Genomic DNA, 13,351 nt, shown 5'->3' with positions numbered 1-13,351 from the left:
TTAAATATTAATTATCTAGAATGCTGTATTCTAGGAACCGTATTTTTATCATGCCTCTCTGCATTCTGTGGTGCGAACGTAGCTTTCAATGTGTGGGATTCGCTTGGCTACATGACTACAAGACATTGCAAAATACAAAGACATGTAAGGTAACATACTTTATTAATTATGCCATAAAGTATATCATAGAATGAAATATTACAAGTATGTCTTTTGATAATAGTACTTTTAAACTAATGTGAATTGTGTTGCTTAACAATGTACAGTAGGCTTAAAATAGCTGGGCTTATTATTAAATATTAATTATCTAGAATGCTGTATTCTAGGAACCGTATTTTTATCATGCCTCTCTGCATTCTGTGGTGCGACCGTAGCTTTCAATGTGTGGGATTCGCTTGGCTACATGACTACAAGACATTGCAAAATACAAAGACATGTAAGGTAACATACTTTATTAATTATGCCATAAAGTTATATCATAGAATGAAATATTACAAGTATGAAATAGTATTACAGTCAACAATCTAAATTTTGTTTGACTTGAACGTATATAAATGGTAATTTCCATTTTCTGTCGTCAAGCTGGACCCGGCAAATAATTAGGATTCAGCAAACTGGGATTCAGCAAATTGGCCTAGAAACAACTTGTAAACATTTCATAAATGGGAGTTAGAGGGGTGGGTGAATGTGACAATGTTGGTTTGTTTTTCATCAACAGTTCTGGAATTTCTTAACTTAAAATAATTCATGGTCAGCAGTCTCGGCAAATGCGTATTCTAGCAGGTAAATTTGCCCTCCATACCACCTCAGATGGATGATGGTGAGAGATTGAGCTAATCTGACATTTAGAGAATAACATATGCATATTCATTAATGGCCATTATGACACCTATTTACTAGAGTATAGAGTGTATCTTGCTATAGGCATATCTATTGAATTTAAAGTCTATTCACCTTTTGTTCATTGGCTACAATAGTATTGTTCAATAAATGTATTGGTAACCAAATAGTCTTTGAGATTTATTTATGAACAAAACGATGCCAGCCGTGACCTGCCCGATAGATGGATATCTATACACCACTCCGGATAACCTGAGAGATGCCATAGTTGCTGCACTGATTACTGCACATGCCACCTCACACTCTGCTTCGAACCAGACTAAAGTTGAACAGGTTAAACGGCCATCGATATCATCAGCAGGAACCAGTGAGGAGTGGGACTACTTCCTGTCAAGGTGGAATGAGTATGCGGAAGCTACCAAAGTCACTGGAAAGGAAAGAAACTTTCAGCTGCTGGAATGCTGCGATGATCAGCTAAGAAGAAACCTGATGCGATAGACCACAGGTATATTAACTACAAAGGCCGAAGCTGACATCCTCGCTGGAATGAGAAGTTAGCTGTTAGAGAGGAGAATCGCATGGTTGCCCGTGTAACTCTTCAAGACATGCTTCAAGATCGAGATGAAATTATATGGTCATTTGCTGCACTGTTCGTGGACAGTCGTCTGTTTGCAAATTCACTGTAAAGTGTACGGATTGCCAGACCGATATCTATTATTCGGATGAGATGGTGAAAGATGTTTTGATACGTGGCCTTGCAGATCAGAAGATTCAGCTTCACCTACTTGGGGAGCGCAACATTGGAAGCTGTAATTTCGTATATCGAGGCAAAAGAAGCTGGTAAGCGCTCTTCGTCTCGTCTTACAATTACAGGAGCATCGGCCAGCAGCTCATATCGACAACTGCAGAAGCAACAGATTGGCTCTGACCCCATTTGTACATATTGCGGCAATAAAGGACATGGTGCGAGGAGTTCACCAACGATGCGCAGGAAGTTATGCCTGCCTATGGTAAAACCTCTTCCAAATGTGGCATTAAAAATTAAACATCATATTGAATCAGTCTGTCGATCTTCGTCAAGGAAAGGTGATGCTAACAGTACCACAGCGTTGTGTACAACATTCCATGCAGATATGGTCATTGCTCGGCCTCTTGCTCTTGACCATCACATATATGATGACTTGAATGACACTTGGATTCGAAAGAAAGCAGGACCGCATCCATTCACCCAGCTTATGGTACAAGCCTTACTAGAGGACTATCAAGCACTGGGGTATAGCCTCTCACAAAGTGCTCCAAAAAATGAAGCCTTGGTCATGGCTGATACTGGTTGTCAAAGTTGCTTGGCTGGTATTGGTAAATTACTGGTTCGTGTACACATGTTTAGCATAGTGATTAATTGAATGGAAATATTTATTATCTCATCCTGCATCCTGTTGATTTGATTATGGTAGAAGAAAAAAATATAAAACTTACTATTAACAAATATAGCAGAATTATCACAGTTTATCATGATCTTCAGTTGACCTGTTGAAACAAACAAATTTTAATTCAATTGCATAATTTGTATATTTTAATTTCCTACATAGTTTAGTATACAGTACCTCTATAGAATTTACTTAATGTTGGAATTGAGAGCATTATTGAGAAATTTTAGACCCAAATGTTTGGTGAAATGACATTCCTGCTGTAATTTCGGATTTTTTTTAAAAGCAGGGATTTTTAAAATAAATAAATAATAAGTATGTAAATAAAAACCTAACAAAATAAAAATAGTGGAGATCTATAACTTAAGCACTTGTATGAAAACCTAAAAAATCATGTTGAACAAACTGGTTACTTTGACTCAAAGTCAGTTAACTTTAGAATTTATGTAATATATATTGGGTGTGGCTTTGATGACATCATTTTGTGAAATTATATTTTTCTCATGTTAGTTAGTTTCTTAGTTAGTGTCATAAGCTATAATTTGATACCAAACTTGACATATTTATGTAATTTATATTTTTTAAATATTTTTACACAGCTACATAATATATTAAAAATGGCCGTGGTCAAAATGACGTCAATAAATTGTTCGAATTTTTGGGCACCCCTTCTAGAATTGTTAGTCCTAAAGAAGGTTTGTGCCAAGTTTGGTGCTTTTGTCACAAAGTGCACAATATGGCCAAAAATACTGTAGGACCTAAGCGACCTGACTAATAGCAGCGTCAGTACGGTAATAGAAAATGTCAATAAAATTTAAAACAATGTATAGTTTAACCTTGATCTTGTGAGCTTATACCAGCAGCTCGTAGTTGTCTCCTCCTCATTGAAGACACTCTTCGCAGTTTCATAGAACTCTGTTTCTCAATCCTACGTCGTTTAGCATGTTGTGTTTCAGAAAAATGTCTCTTGCTAGTTGAGCGAACTTGATTTCTTGATAATTCAATTGCACCATCATTTTTTAGAGATGTTTCCAGAGAACGCTTGCTTATTAGCATTGCCATGTTAATTTACTGTAGTACTTTCCTGTTACAATACAAATATGGTATTAATTTAAATAATATTCATGAGCATTTATACATCAATTTCAAAATTTTCCATTTTTTTTCTAGTAATACTGACATAATAGCATGGCAAACATTTCTGTGTTTCGGAGCTGTGTGCAGAGATGCGTATCAATATTTTTCATTTCTATCTGGGGTGACTCCAGGGATGCACATGATGCGACTGCATCCCACTCCCCAAGTTATATTAAGCCAAAATTCAAAAATAAAGAAGTTTATTTATTTATTTATTCTTTCTTTATTGTGCAGGCACTTTCAGTACTAGTGCACTGATTTTCAAAGTCGTACAGTAATTGGATATCATTTAACAAACATAATAAAGTAGAGTAATCAAAATAATAGAGAAAATATACATTAAAAATAGAAATCAATTTTAGAAAAGAAAACTGTTGTGTATAAATTTGTATTTTGGAATGAAGTTATTGACATATTTTTAAAGTTAATTTTTAATTCATTTGGAAGTTCATTCCAACTTTTAGATGAACGATTCGAGTAAAAGATTTTTTGCCTTGACAAATATTCCAGGTGGGGACAACTAAATCATTATGGCTTTGGCTTCATGTGCCTTTAGAATGGGTTGTATTATTAAAAGTCAATTTTGAGGTGAAATATGTTGGACACCGTTTTAAACATTTTAAAGTCATTAATAGTAATTTTCCATTCCAAAGTACATTTAGACGGATGATACTTAATAAATATCATCCGTCAGGGCACTACCAGATTCACAGTGAATTCAACGTATAATGTTAACTATAGGTGCCCTGACGGATGATACTTAATAAATATCATCCGTCAGGGCACTACCAGATTCACAGTGAATTAATGTATAATTATTAAATATAGGTGCCCTGACGGATGATACATTAATAAATATCATCCGTCAGGGCACTACCAGATTCACAGTGAATTCAACGTATAATGTTAACTATAAGTGCCCTGACGGATGATACTTAATAAATATCATCCGTCAGGGCACTACCAGATTCACAGTGAATTAACAACGTATACTGTAATGTTAACTATAGGTGCCCTGACAGATGGTACTTTATAAATATCATCCGTCTGGGCACTCCAAACTTCATAGTGAATTATTTATAACCGTGAGGTATAAGATAACAACAACGTATGCTAACTCAGTGTTAACCGTGCCCGTGACGCAATAAGATTATACTAAAGATAACCAAATTATAATTATTAAAAAATTAACATTTTGCATAAGATAAAGTCATATGATTCATGGTTTTGTAGATGAATTGCATGAAAATTACAGATAAAACGACAACAACTCAGCTTCACCATTGTGTTGCACATTGCACTACATACTGTATGGGTGAATTGTGCAAATGGTAAAATACGATCCATCAATTGCGGTCTATCTATCTCATAAATTAAGTGCGCATGCACTACCTAAATAGGTGCCCTGACGACTGAGATTTAGACTTAGTCGGGTCAAAATATGAAAATATAGGGCCTAACCCCAAAAAAATTGCAAGAAAATGTTTTTTGATGTAGTACAATAAAATATGGTCTGAAAAAACACAAGTTTACTCAATTCGGACTACCGCAAAGATTTAAAATTTTGACGTTAAGAAAAATGGCCGCCAATTCTTAAAAATCGGTAACCACTTGTAGTAGACAGCTGTATTTGGTGTCAAATTGTTCAAAATATATGTTTATTTACACTTTTTGAACATTTTGTTGACCTTTGACATACTGTATATGGAATGACGTTTATATATCTACGTAACTGCAAATCAGAAAATGTTCAGAACATACATATTTATATTTACCCTTTTTAAATATTTTATTGAATCATCAGAAATTCCATTTTGTGACCTTTGACCCATATATGACATAAAAAAATGTTCATATCAACGTACCGTATATTTCGGTGTATAAGTCGCACTTTTGACACGCAAATTTGACCTCAAAATTAAGGGTGCGTCTTATACACCGAACATAAATGCCTCACCACACAGATTGTACATATCGTCACCTCGTTGGCTAGGCCTGAGTAGGCTAGGCCTAGCTACAGTGTACTAACGTAACAGCAACCTGCTTCTGCCTAGTTTTCAAGGCATTTTAGCGTGATGTTACACTAAATATGATGAAAAGATTTGTTCATTATGGAGCTGTTTTAGGCGCTCCGATAAAATTTCATTTGTAAACGTTTACGATTGGAATAGGCCTAGGCTAGTATTTATTTATAGTTATACGCATGACCGCCGTACCCCCAGCGCAAGCCCTTCTTGGCGGCCACATGGTGTACGGTATTCGACTAGTATATTCTCCAGTTGATTTAGCATGGACCTAGCGTACACACTTCTCGGATACATAGATCGAATACGATTGTCCATGAAAACGTGCGCCCTCTCGAAATGATCAAGCGAGGCTAGCCCACACACGTGCATGTTACACACACGGTCATGCACTCGATGTTACGGGTGCGAAACTCATGAATAACAAGTTAGAAAGAACTTGTTGAGGCTGGCTGCGGCCGAGCCTAGGTAAGAAAAAACCTAAATAAAGGACGCCGTAGTAGATATAACAAAATATATTATTACAATAATATTGATTACAATTTAAAAAAACATTGTTTTGATGAAATATAAAGTGCATCTTATACATCGACGATATAAAAAATACCGATATTTTACTCTCAGTTAGGGGGTGCGTCTTATACACAGGTGCGACTTATACACCGAAATATATGGTAACTAAAAATTACAGAGTCTTGATATTGGTGTTAAAATGTTCAGAACATACATATTTTATATTTACTGTTTTTATACATTTTGTTGAATAATAACCGAAAACATAAGGTTTTGACCTTTGATACTTATGGCACGAAATATTTTCACAACATGTACACATGAGGCATGTTACGCGAATGATGTTTATGCAGAGCCAGCTTTCACGCACTTAGACACACAGCGTGTAATAATGTTGAAGATTCAAACGTAGTGTTTTATAAAAATTCTTAATATAAAATACCTAATTTATTCCTAACTTGATTTCTTAAATTAATTTCTCCTTAATCCATGCTTTATCCACAACTCATGCACAGAGAGACAATCAAGTAATATCGCATTATCGCATAGTTAGTGTTTATGTACGTTATGCCCGCCAATTTTTAAATCCAGTGAGCGACACTCTATCTCTAGGCCCTCTAGAGGGCCTACTAGCTAGGCTAGACTCTATATATTAATAAATAGGGGCCTACTAGGCTAGGCCTAGCCTATTAATAATTAACAATCATTACAAATAATACAAAAATGAGGCGCACACACAGTGTTAGTTAATACAATTTTATTAATATTATTATTTATTCAATATAAAATCCTAAAAATAGAGACCTACCTTATATTATACGCATATCATAATACACTAAACTCAAATATGATGAGGTTCTGCGGCCGGTAGAGGTGTAATAAGCCGAAGGCTAGAGGGCGTACTCCAGACTGAAAAGTGATTCCAACAATGAGGAGGAGGGGCTACCGGTATATAATCAGTTCCGTTCAGTCTCCTTCTCCTAACCCCTGATAGGGTTGCTGACTTTTGGACAATCCTCCTCCATCGATCTCTGTCCTCTGTAGCTCGTTGTGAGTAAACAAAGGTCAAACCTGTCCATTCATTGATGTTGTCTTCCCACCTCTTTCTCTGTCTGTCTCCTTCTCCCTCCTGGTACATGGTGTACGCTTGGCCAGCCCACTGGATCTCGCCACGTGTCCGTACCACTCCAGCTTTCTGCTTTTCACAATTGCTCTCTTGAACCTGTTGCTGACTTCCTCATTCGTGACATGGTCTTTATTATGAGATGTTCCATCTTGCGGTATATCATCTCGTTTCCAGGGCTTTTATCCGTTTCTGTAGATCAGCTGTGAGTGTCCAGGACTCACATACGTACTACTACAAGGTGACAGAGAGATGGCCAGAGCGTGCAAGAGCCTGATCTTTGACGTTAGGGTGATGTTTCTGTCCCAGGGGCGCAGCCAGTGGGGGGGGGGGGGGTGTTCACGGGGGTCCTGACCCCGTTTTTTGGAGAGAAAAAAATAAAAACAGGTCATCGTCAATCAAAATGAGATTGGATTGGTTGGGCATGGAGTAAAGAGGACAAAATCATGGCAAATGGCAAAATCAGTCACACAAATTTCACAACAATAATTACACTTACTACTTTCATATATGTCCTTGAGATTGTAAAGCCACTTGCAAAAAAATTGCAGAAACGGTCATTGGATATTTTCCATGCAACCAATCTTATATCGGACGCCCGGAATACCTTGCAGTTGTTACGAGACAACAATTCCTCCTCTGAGTTTACAGCCTCTCTACCCAAATCAATAACATTACAAGTAGAGTCACCAGTCAAAGTGGAAAAGAAGGATTAAATTTTTATCTGTTTAATTTATCTTGGTGAACAGGAAGTGTGATATAAACTCATTCTGCCTGAACACAATTTCAGTAATATTCACAATAACTCTTTTGTTATTAAGTTGATTGCTATAGTCTTGCATTTTTTAAAGAATTATTATAGACTTTTTTGCAAAAAAATCTGTTCAGTAGTTCAAAAGTTATGATAAAATATCTAATTTTTCTGAGATATCCTTATGGCTATTCTAATTATTACACACACCCCACTGCTCAAAATGCATGTTGGCTATTCCAAACTTGCTGGCTATTCTGAAGATAGTGCAGTTGGTAGTATTCTCATAGAGATATTTTCACTATAATATCTTAAAGTGTACACATAAGTAAATAAATAACTCCTTGCTGTTGGAAGTTTATTTTCAATTATTAATAATGTAGGCCTAAATAACAAAATAAAGAATTAGCTATAATTATTAATCATTAACATAATTATAATTAGTTACCTAAAGTAACTTTACTCCATTTTTTTTACATACTGGAGTTAACTTATTTGAAAAAAAAACAACGCATTTCAATTGGGCAATTTACATGTTCAAAATTAATCAAAATATTCATTAAGCACCCGATATAATTACAATTTTCACTTGAATGTGTGTTTATTATTCTGTGCCTGCTAATTTTTTAGATAGACAATAATATAATTACCAAAGAACAGAATCCAATAAACATAAAAGGAAATGAACTACAGAACTATTGTTAATTGTAGACTCTTATGAAAAGAAGTTTGAAGAACAATAGGCCTATTGTGAAAACCATTATACAGGATATAATAGACGATATCAGTAATGTGTAAATGTACTGGTGGTGTAAAGAAAGGGTAAAACAAAAAGAGATGTCTTTTGATTTGTTAAAGCTAGGCAACAATTCTAGGCCCAGTAGGTAGGTCTGTTACCATGTTTGTTTAAAACAATCAGGACTGACGATGGACAATAATCAGGCCCATAAATAAAATAGGGATAGGCTTAGGCCATCCCTAGACCTAACCGCAAAATAATCAATTAAACTCCTAAAAATCAATCTAACCCTAATAAACTGAACTTAAATAATCTTTTCTATATCAATACAATCGTGCGTGAACTAATCAAAGCCCTAACAACTGGGGCATGTCGCGTTGGGCCCAATTTTGGTAGCAGGCTACTTATCCATGTGTGGCGATGTAACATCGTTGACATTTCGTTGGCGATTTTCAGGTTCACGCAATGTCAAATAAAACAGTGTAGTTTTGAAAAGAATTGATGTTAGTCTTATACTAATACTAAATTAATTAGATTATTTTACGGAAATTATATTTTTATTAAAATTATAATTTTAATTGCAGAAAATATTCACCGGCATCTGTGCATATTTTAAAAATATTTAATAATAGATAAAATAAATTTTAATTAACCCTAAAACATGCTTTCCAATATAATTTTTATTTATATGAATTTTATTGCATATTTATATTAAACTAGGCCTCTATTATTAGTGACAAAGGACAATACAACGAAGGCCCAGTGAAAAACATATTCACACGTCGTCCATGATAACAAAAAACACATTTTAAATTTAAAACAAAACATAGTAATTATTGTAATTTTAAATTGGTATAGCCTAGGTCACATCTTTAAAATATAAGAATCAAGTTTCCTATTAATTCCTTCCTTCTAATTAATATTAAGGAATTATTATTAAAATACAGTATACATGTCACATGTCGCCCTGCCAAACTAGACTTTATGAAAGGAGCTTTGCGTCTGCAAACTCTCTCTAGTATAGTATAGAGTCAGGAGAGAGTTAGCCTGCTAAACTTTACATTGGAAACATAGGGATGGAGCTTTGCGTCCGCAAACTCTCAAGAGTCACGAGAGAGTTAGCCTGCTAAACTTTACATTGCGAGAATAGGAAATGGAGCTTTGCGTCCGTAAACTCTCCGGAGTCACGAGAGAGAGTTAGCCTGCTAAACTTTACCGGAAGTCGATCGTTCCATCTGAACGGTTTTCTATTCAAGGCATACAGCAGGCATTGCACTGTTAGGTGGGGGGAAGACAACAGATAGAACAGCATTCTTTTTCTAAGGTCTCTAAGGAAATTAAATACTTTATTTACAAATCAAAGATAAATTTGTATGTTTTAAATATTTCTGAACACATTTATCTTGTTTAAAGTGATGAAATATGTTTCTGAAAAAAGTTAGGATATGCTGTAAAAACTTGTAGTACACATGTTATCAGTTGATTAATCTATTATGTAAACAATGCTAATTACTTGTGCTAATAAAGTATAGCAGGATACCTGCTATAATTTAGCAATTTTGACTGGTGACTCTACTTGTAATGAAACAAGCAAGAAAAAAGTGTTTGTAGGCTATCTGTGACAGCCTGGAATATAAAAATGTTCTGTAATGAAAATGAGAGTTTTTTGTTTTCTTGTTGCAGTTTATTAATGTTAACATTGTCATATTTGTGTGTGCGTAAACCGATTAAAAAATGATCTAGATTGCCTTAGACTTCTCCCCCCCCCCCGACCCCTTGGCGGCCCCCTGGCCCCAGCCCATGGTTGCTCGCTTCGCTCGCAAAATACTCACATATTGGTTGACTTCCCCTTCCCCCCCTTTATTTCTTTTTCCCTGTCTCCACCGATACGTACTCAACAGTATTTAATTTCCTCAACAAATGATGTAATTACCCTAATAAATAAATAAAATCATCATCATCGCATCGGACCTCGCTCGTGCAATGTGTTTTTTTACATATAACTGTAGGCCTACCATAAAAAAATGGAACAGTTGGCTACCCTAAATCTTATTAAAACGGCCTCATCATCAGTACATTGCTGAAGAGCTAATAGTCTATTTATATGAAATGAATGATGAATCAATGAAAAATAATGCCATGCAACTTTGTTTCTGATTTTAAAAAAGGCCCACTTGTTTAGGCCTGACATTTACAACCCTCAAAATATCTCACTTTCAAAAACAATATTTATTTTCAATTAAAAAAAAAAAAAATATCCGTAGAGGTTCGAACCCAATACTGAGGGCACTCAAACCTGAGCATTACCCGTTACGCCACACATCAGTACATTGCTGAAGAGCTGATAATAGTCTATTTATATAAAATGAATGAATCAATGAAAAATAATGCCATGCAACTTTGTTTCTGATTTTAAAAAAGGTCCACTTGTTTAGGCCTGACATTTACAACCCTCAAAATATCTCACTTTCAAAAACAATATTTATTTTCAATAAAAAAAAATATATCCGTAGAGGTTCGAACCCAATACTGAGAGCACTCAAACCTGAGCATTATCCGTTACACCATAAAGTAGTACACGACCGAACAGTTGATAATAGTCTATTTATACGTGTATTACGTAATTCATCATTACGTCATAAATATCATATTAACCTTGTTAAAACCAAAATGACCAGTTAGCTCAGGCGACTGAGCGTCGTGTTGACAACACGTATGTCGTGGGTTCGATTCCCACGCTGGTCGGTGGAATAGAGTTAAAGGTATGCGACCAACTGTGTTTGGGATTCACAGAATTATACGTCCCCCTTTCCACCACACATCTTGAGAAGGCACTAGCAATGCATCTGGTGATGATGTGGTGGAAACGACCCCAAGGCTGTGGCAGGGCCTTAGTGCTGAGGCAGGGAGAGCACATTTTTTACTCTTTTTTTTTTGGCTTTCGCTACATGTATTTGATCTCGTAAACTTTATGTTTAGCGCCCTCAATTTTAATGTAAAAAAGAAATTAATTACCTTCGTTACGTGTATGCATGTCTCATCGTAGTTTGATATGCCGTTCGTTGTTATGCAAATGAGTTTGTGCAGGTGTAGTGGGAAAGATGGTATTGTTAGTAATTCGCGGTCAACACGCCACACTGTTGAATTTTGATTTCGTTAATCAATGTTGCTACATTGGTAGCGAAATGTCCGATTCATGCAAGATATTGTATTGTAATATGTTATGAATAAACGTTTATGGTAGTTGGTGTGTATGGCCGCACCGTCCCAGAATAAACATGCTTTAAACAGATAATTTGTCTCCGATGATTTTTGTATGGGGTTAATGGAGAGTGAAATAAGATCAAATATAGAACATTTGCAAAGATGCCGATTTCCAGACCAATTTCAAAGCTTAGACTAATTGCGCCGCCGGGCTAGGCCTTAGGCATATACGAAGTCGAGTTTTTAAAGTAGAAAACTCCACCTAAAGTTTTGAAGTCGCATCTGGATAGTTGAATTTTTAACAAATATCATAAATATCATAGGTGATTATGTATAGTAATAAGTATAAGTGCAATTCTGGCCTAGATTTTCATTATTAGCTCTGCCCCAACCATGGTGGGCTAGTACTGGAGACTTCATATTTAATTTCATATTTCAATGAATAGGTGCACTTTCCGGGGACAAGCTCTATTGTCCTGGTGAGTCTTATATAGTTTGTTTCACATAATTTCAAATCATGTAAAGTGCCATTTTTCGGGCGGGAATCTATGTAGCTCTATTTTTCAAAATTGTCTTTGCTCAGCCCCAAGTATAGTGGGGTACTGAAGATTCTTATGCATGTTGTTTGAAAAAATAATAGATGTCATTTTCGGGGACCTTGCAGCTCTATTTTAAACAGTTTGGTATGCCGTCGTGGTTGTTATGCAAATGAGTTTGTGCACGTGTATTATGGGGAATATAATATGTTAGTCATTCGCGGTCAACACGCCACACTGTTAAATTTTGACGCTGTTAATCTTTACATTAGAAGATTGCTCAAATCATGTAAATAAAACATTTTCCGGACGGGAACCCAGCAGCTCTCGAAAAGAACTCAAGGTGGAAAAGAAGCCCACCCATGAGTACTAAAAATGAAGGAGCACATGGGCTTCTTTTCGAGGCTTTATGTCAGTCTATTTAATGAAAAATAATGCCATGCAATTTTGTTTCTGATTTTAAAAAAGGTCCTCTTGTTTAGGCCTGACATTTACAACCCTTAAAATATCTCACTTTCAGAAACAATATTTATTTTCAATTTAAAAAAAATAAATAAAATACAAATATCCGTAGAGGTTCGAACCCAATGCTGAGAGCACTCAAACCTGAGCATTACCCGTTACGCCACACATCAGTACATTGCTGAAGAGCTGATAATAGTCTATTTATATTATGAAATGAATGATGAATCAATGAAAAAGAATGCCATGCAACTTTGTTTCTGATTTTAAAAAAGGTCCACTTTAGGCCTGACATTTACAACCCTCAAAATATCTCACTTTCAAAAACAATATTTATTTTCAATTAAAAAAAAAAAAATATCCGTAGAGGTTCGAACCCAATACTGAGAGCACTCAAACCTGAGCATTACCCGTTACGCCACACATCAGTACATTGCTGAAGAGCTGATAATAGTCTATTTATATGAAATGAATGATGAATCAATGAAAAATAATGCCATGCAACTTTGTTTCTGATTTTAAAAAAGGTCCACTTGTTTAGGCCTGACATTTACAACCCTGAAAATATCTCACTTTCAAAAACAAAATTTATTTT

The 13,351-nt window shown here is 35.5% G+C and overlaps 2 protein-coding genes across 4 annotated transcripts in view; both read right to left on the bottom strand.

The window, feature by feature from the left end:
• The window catches only part of LOC144836856 (uncharacterized), a 178,317-nt gene extending 174,970 nt beyond the window's left edge, over positions 1 to 3,347 (bottom strand). For all 3 annotated transcript variants that reach the window (XM_078691745.1, XM_078691746.1, XM_078691748.1), the window contains exons 1-2: positions 3,104 to 3,347; positions 2,317 to 2,367 (exon numbers count right to left, since the gene is read on the bottom strand). In XM_078691745.1, the coding sequence (XP_078547871.1) occupies positions 2,317 to 2,367; positions 3,104 to 3,329 (277 nt within the window). In that variant the 5' untranslated portion in view covers positions 3,330 to 3,347. The remainder of the gene's footprint in view (positions 1 to 2,316; positions 2,368 to 3,103) is intronic.
• Positions 1 to 13,351, bottom strand: part of LOC144836923 (uncharacterized) — a 287,299-nt gene that overhangs the window by 247,831 nt on the left and 26,117 nt on the right. The gene's annotated exons all lie outside the window — the stretch shown is intronic.

This window comes from Antedon bifida, chromosome 3 (assembly GCF_963402885.1).
Source record: "Antedon bifida chromosome 3, ecAntBifi1.1, whole genome shotgun sequence".
In the NCBI taxonomy this organism is placed as follows: Eukaryota; Metazoa; Echinodermata; class Crinoidea; order Comatulida; family Antedonidae; genus Antedon; species Antedon bifida.
Note: the sequence above shows the minus strand (reverse complement) of the source record. Positions and strands in the feature narration are given on the sequence as shown.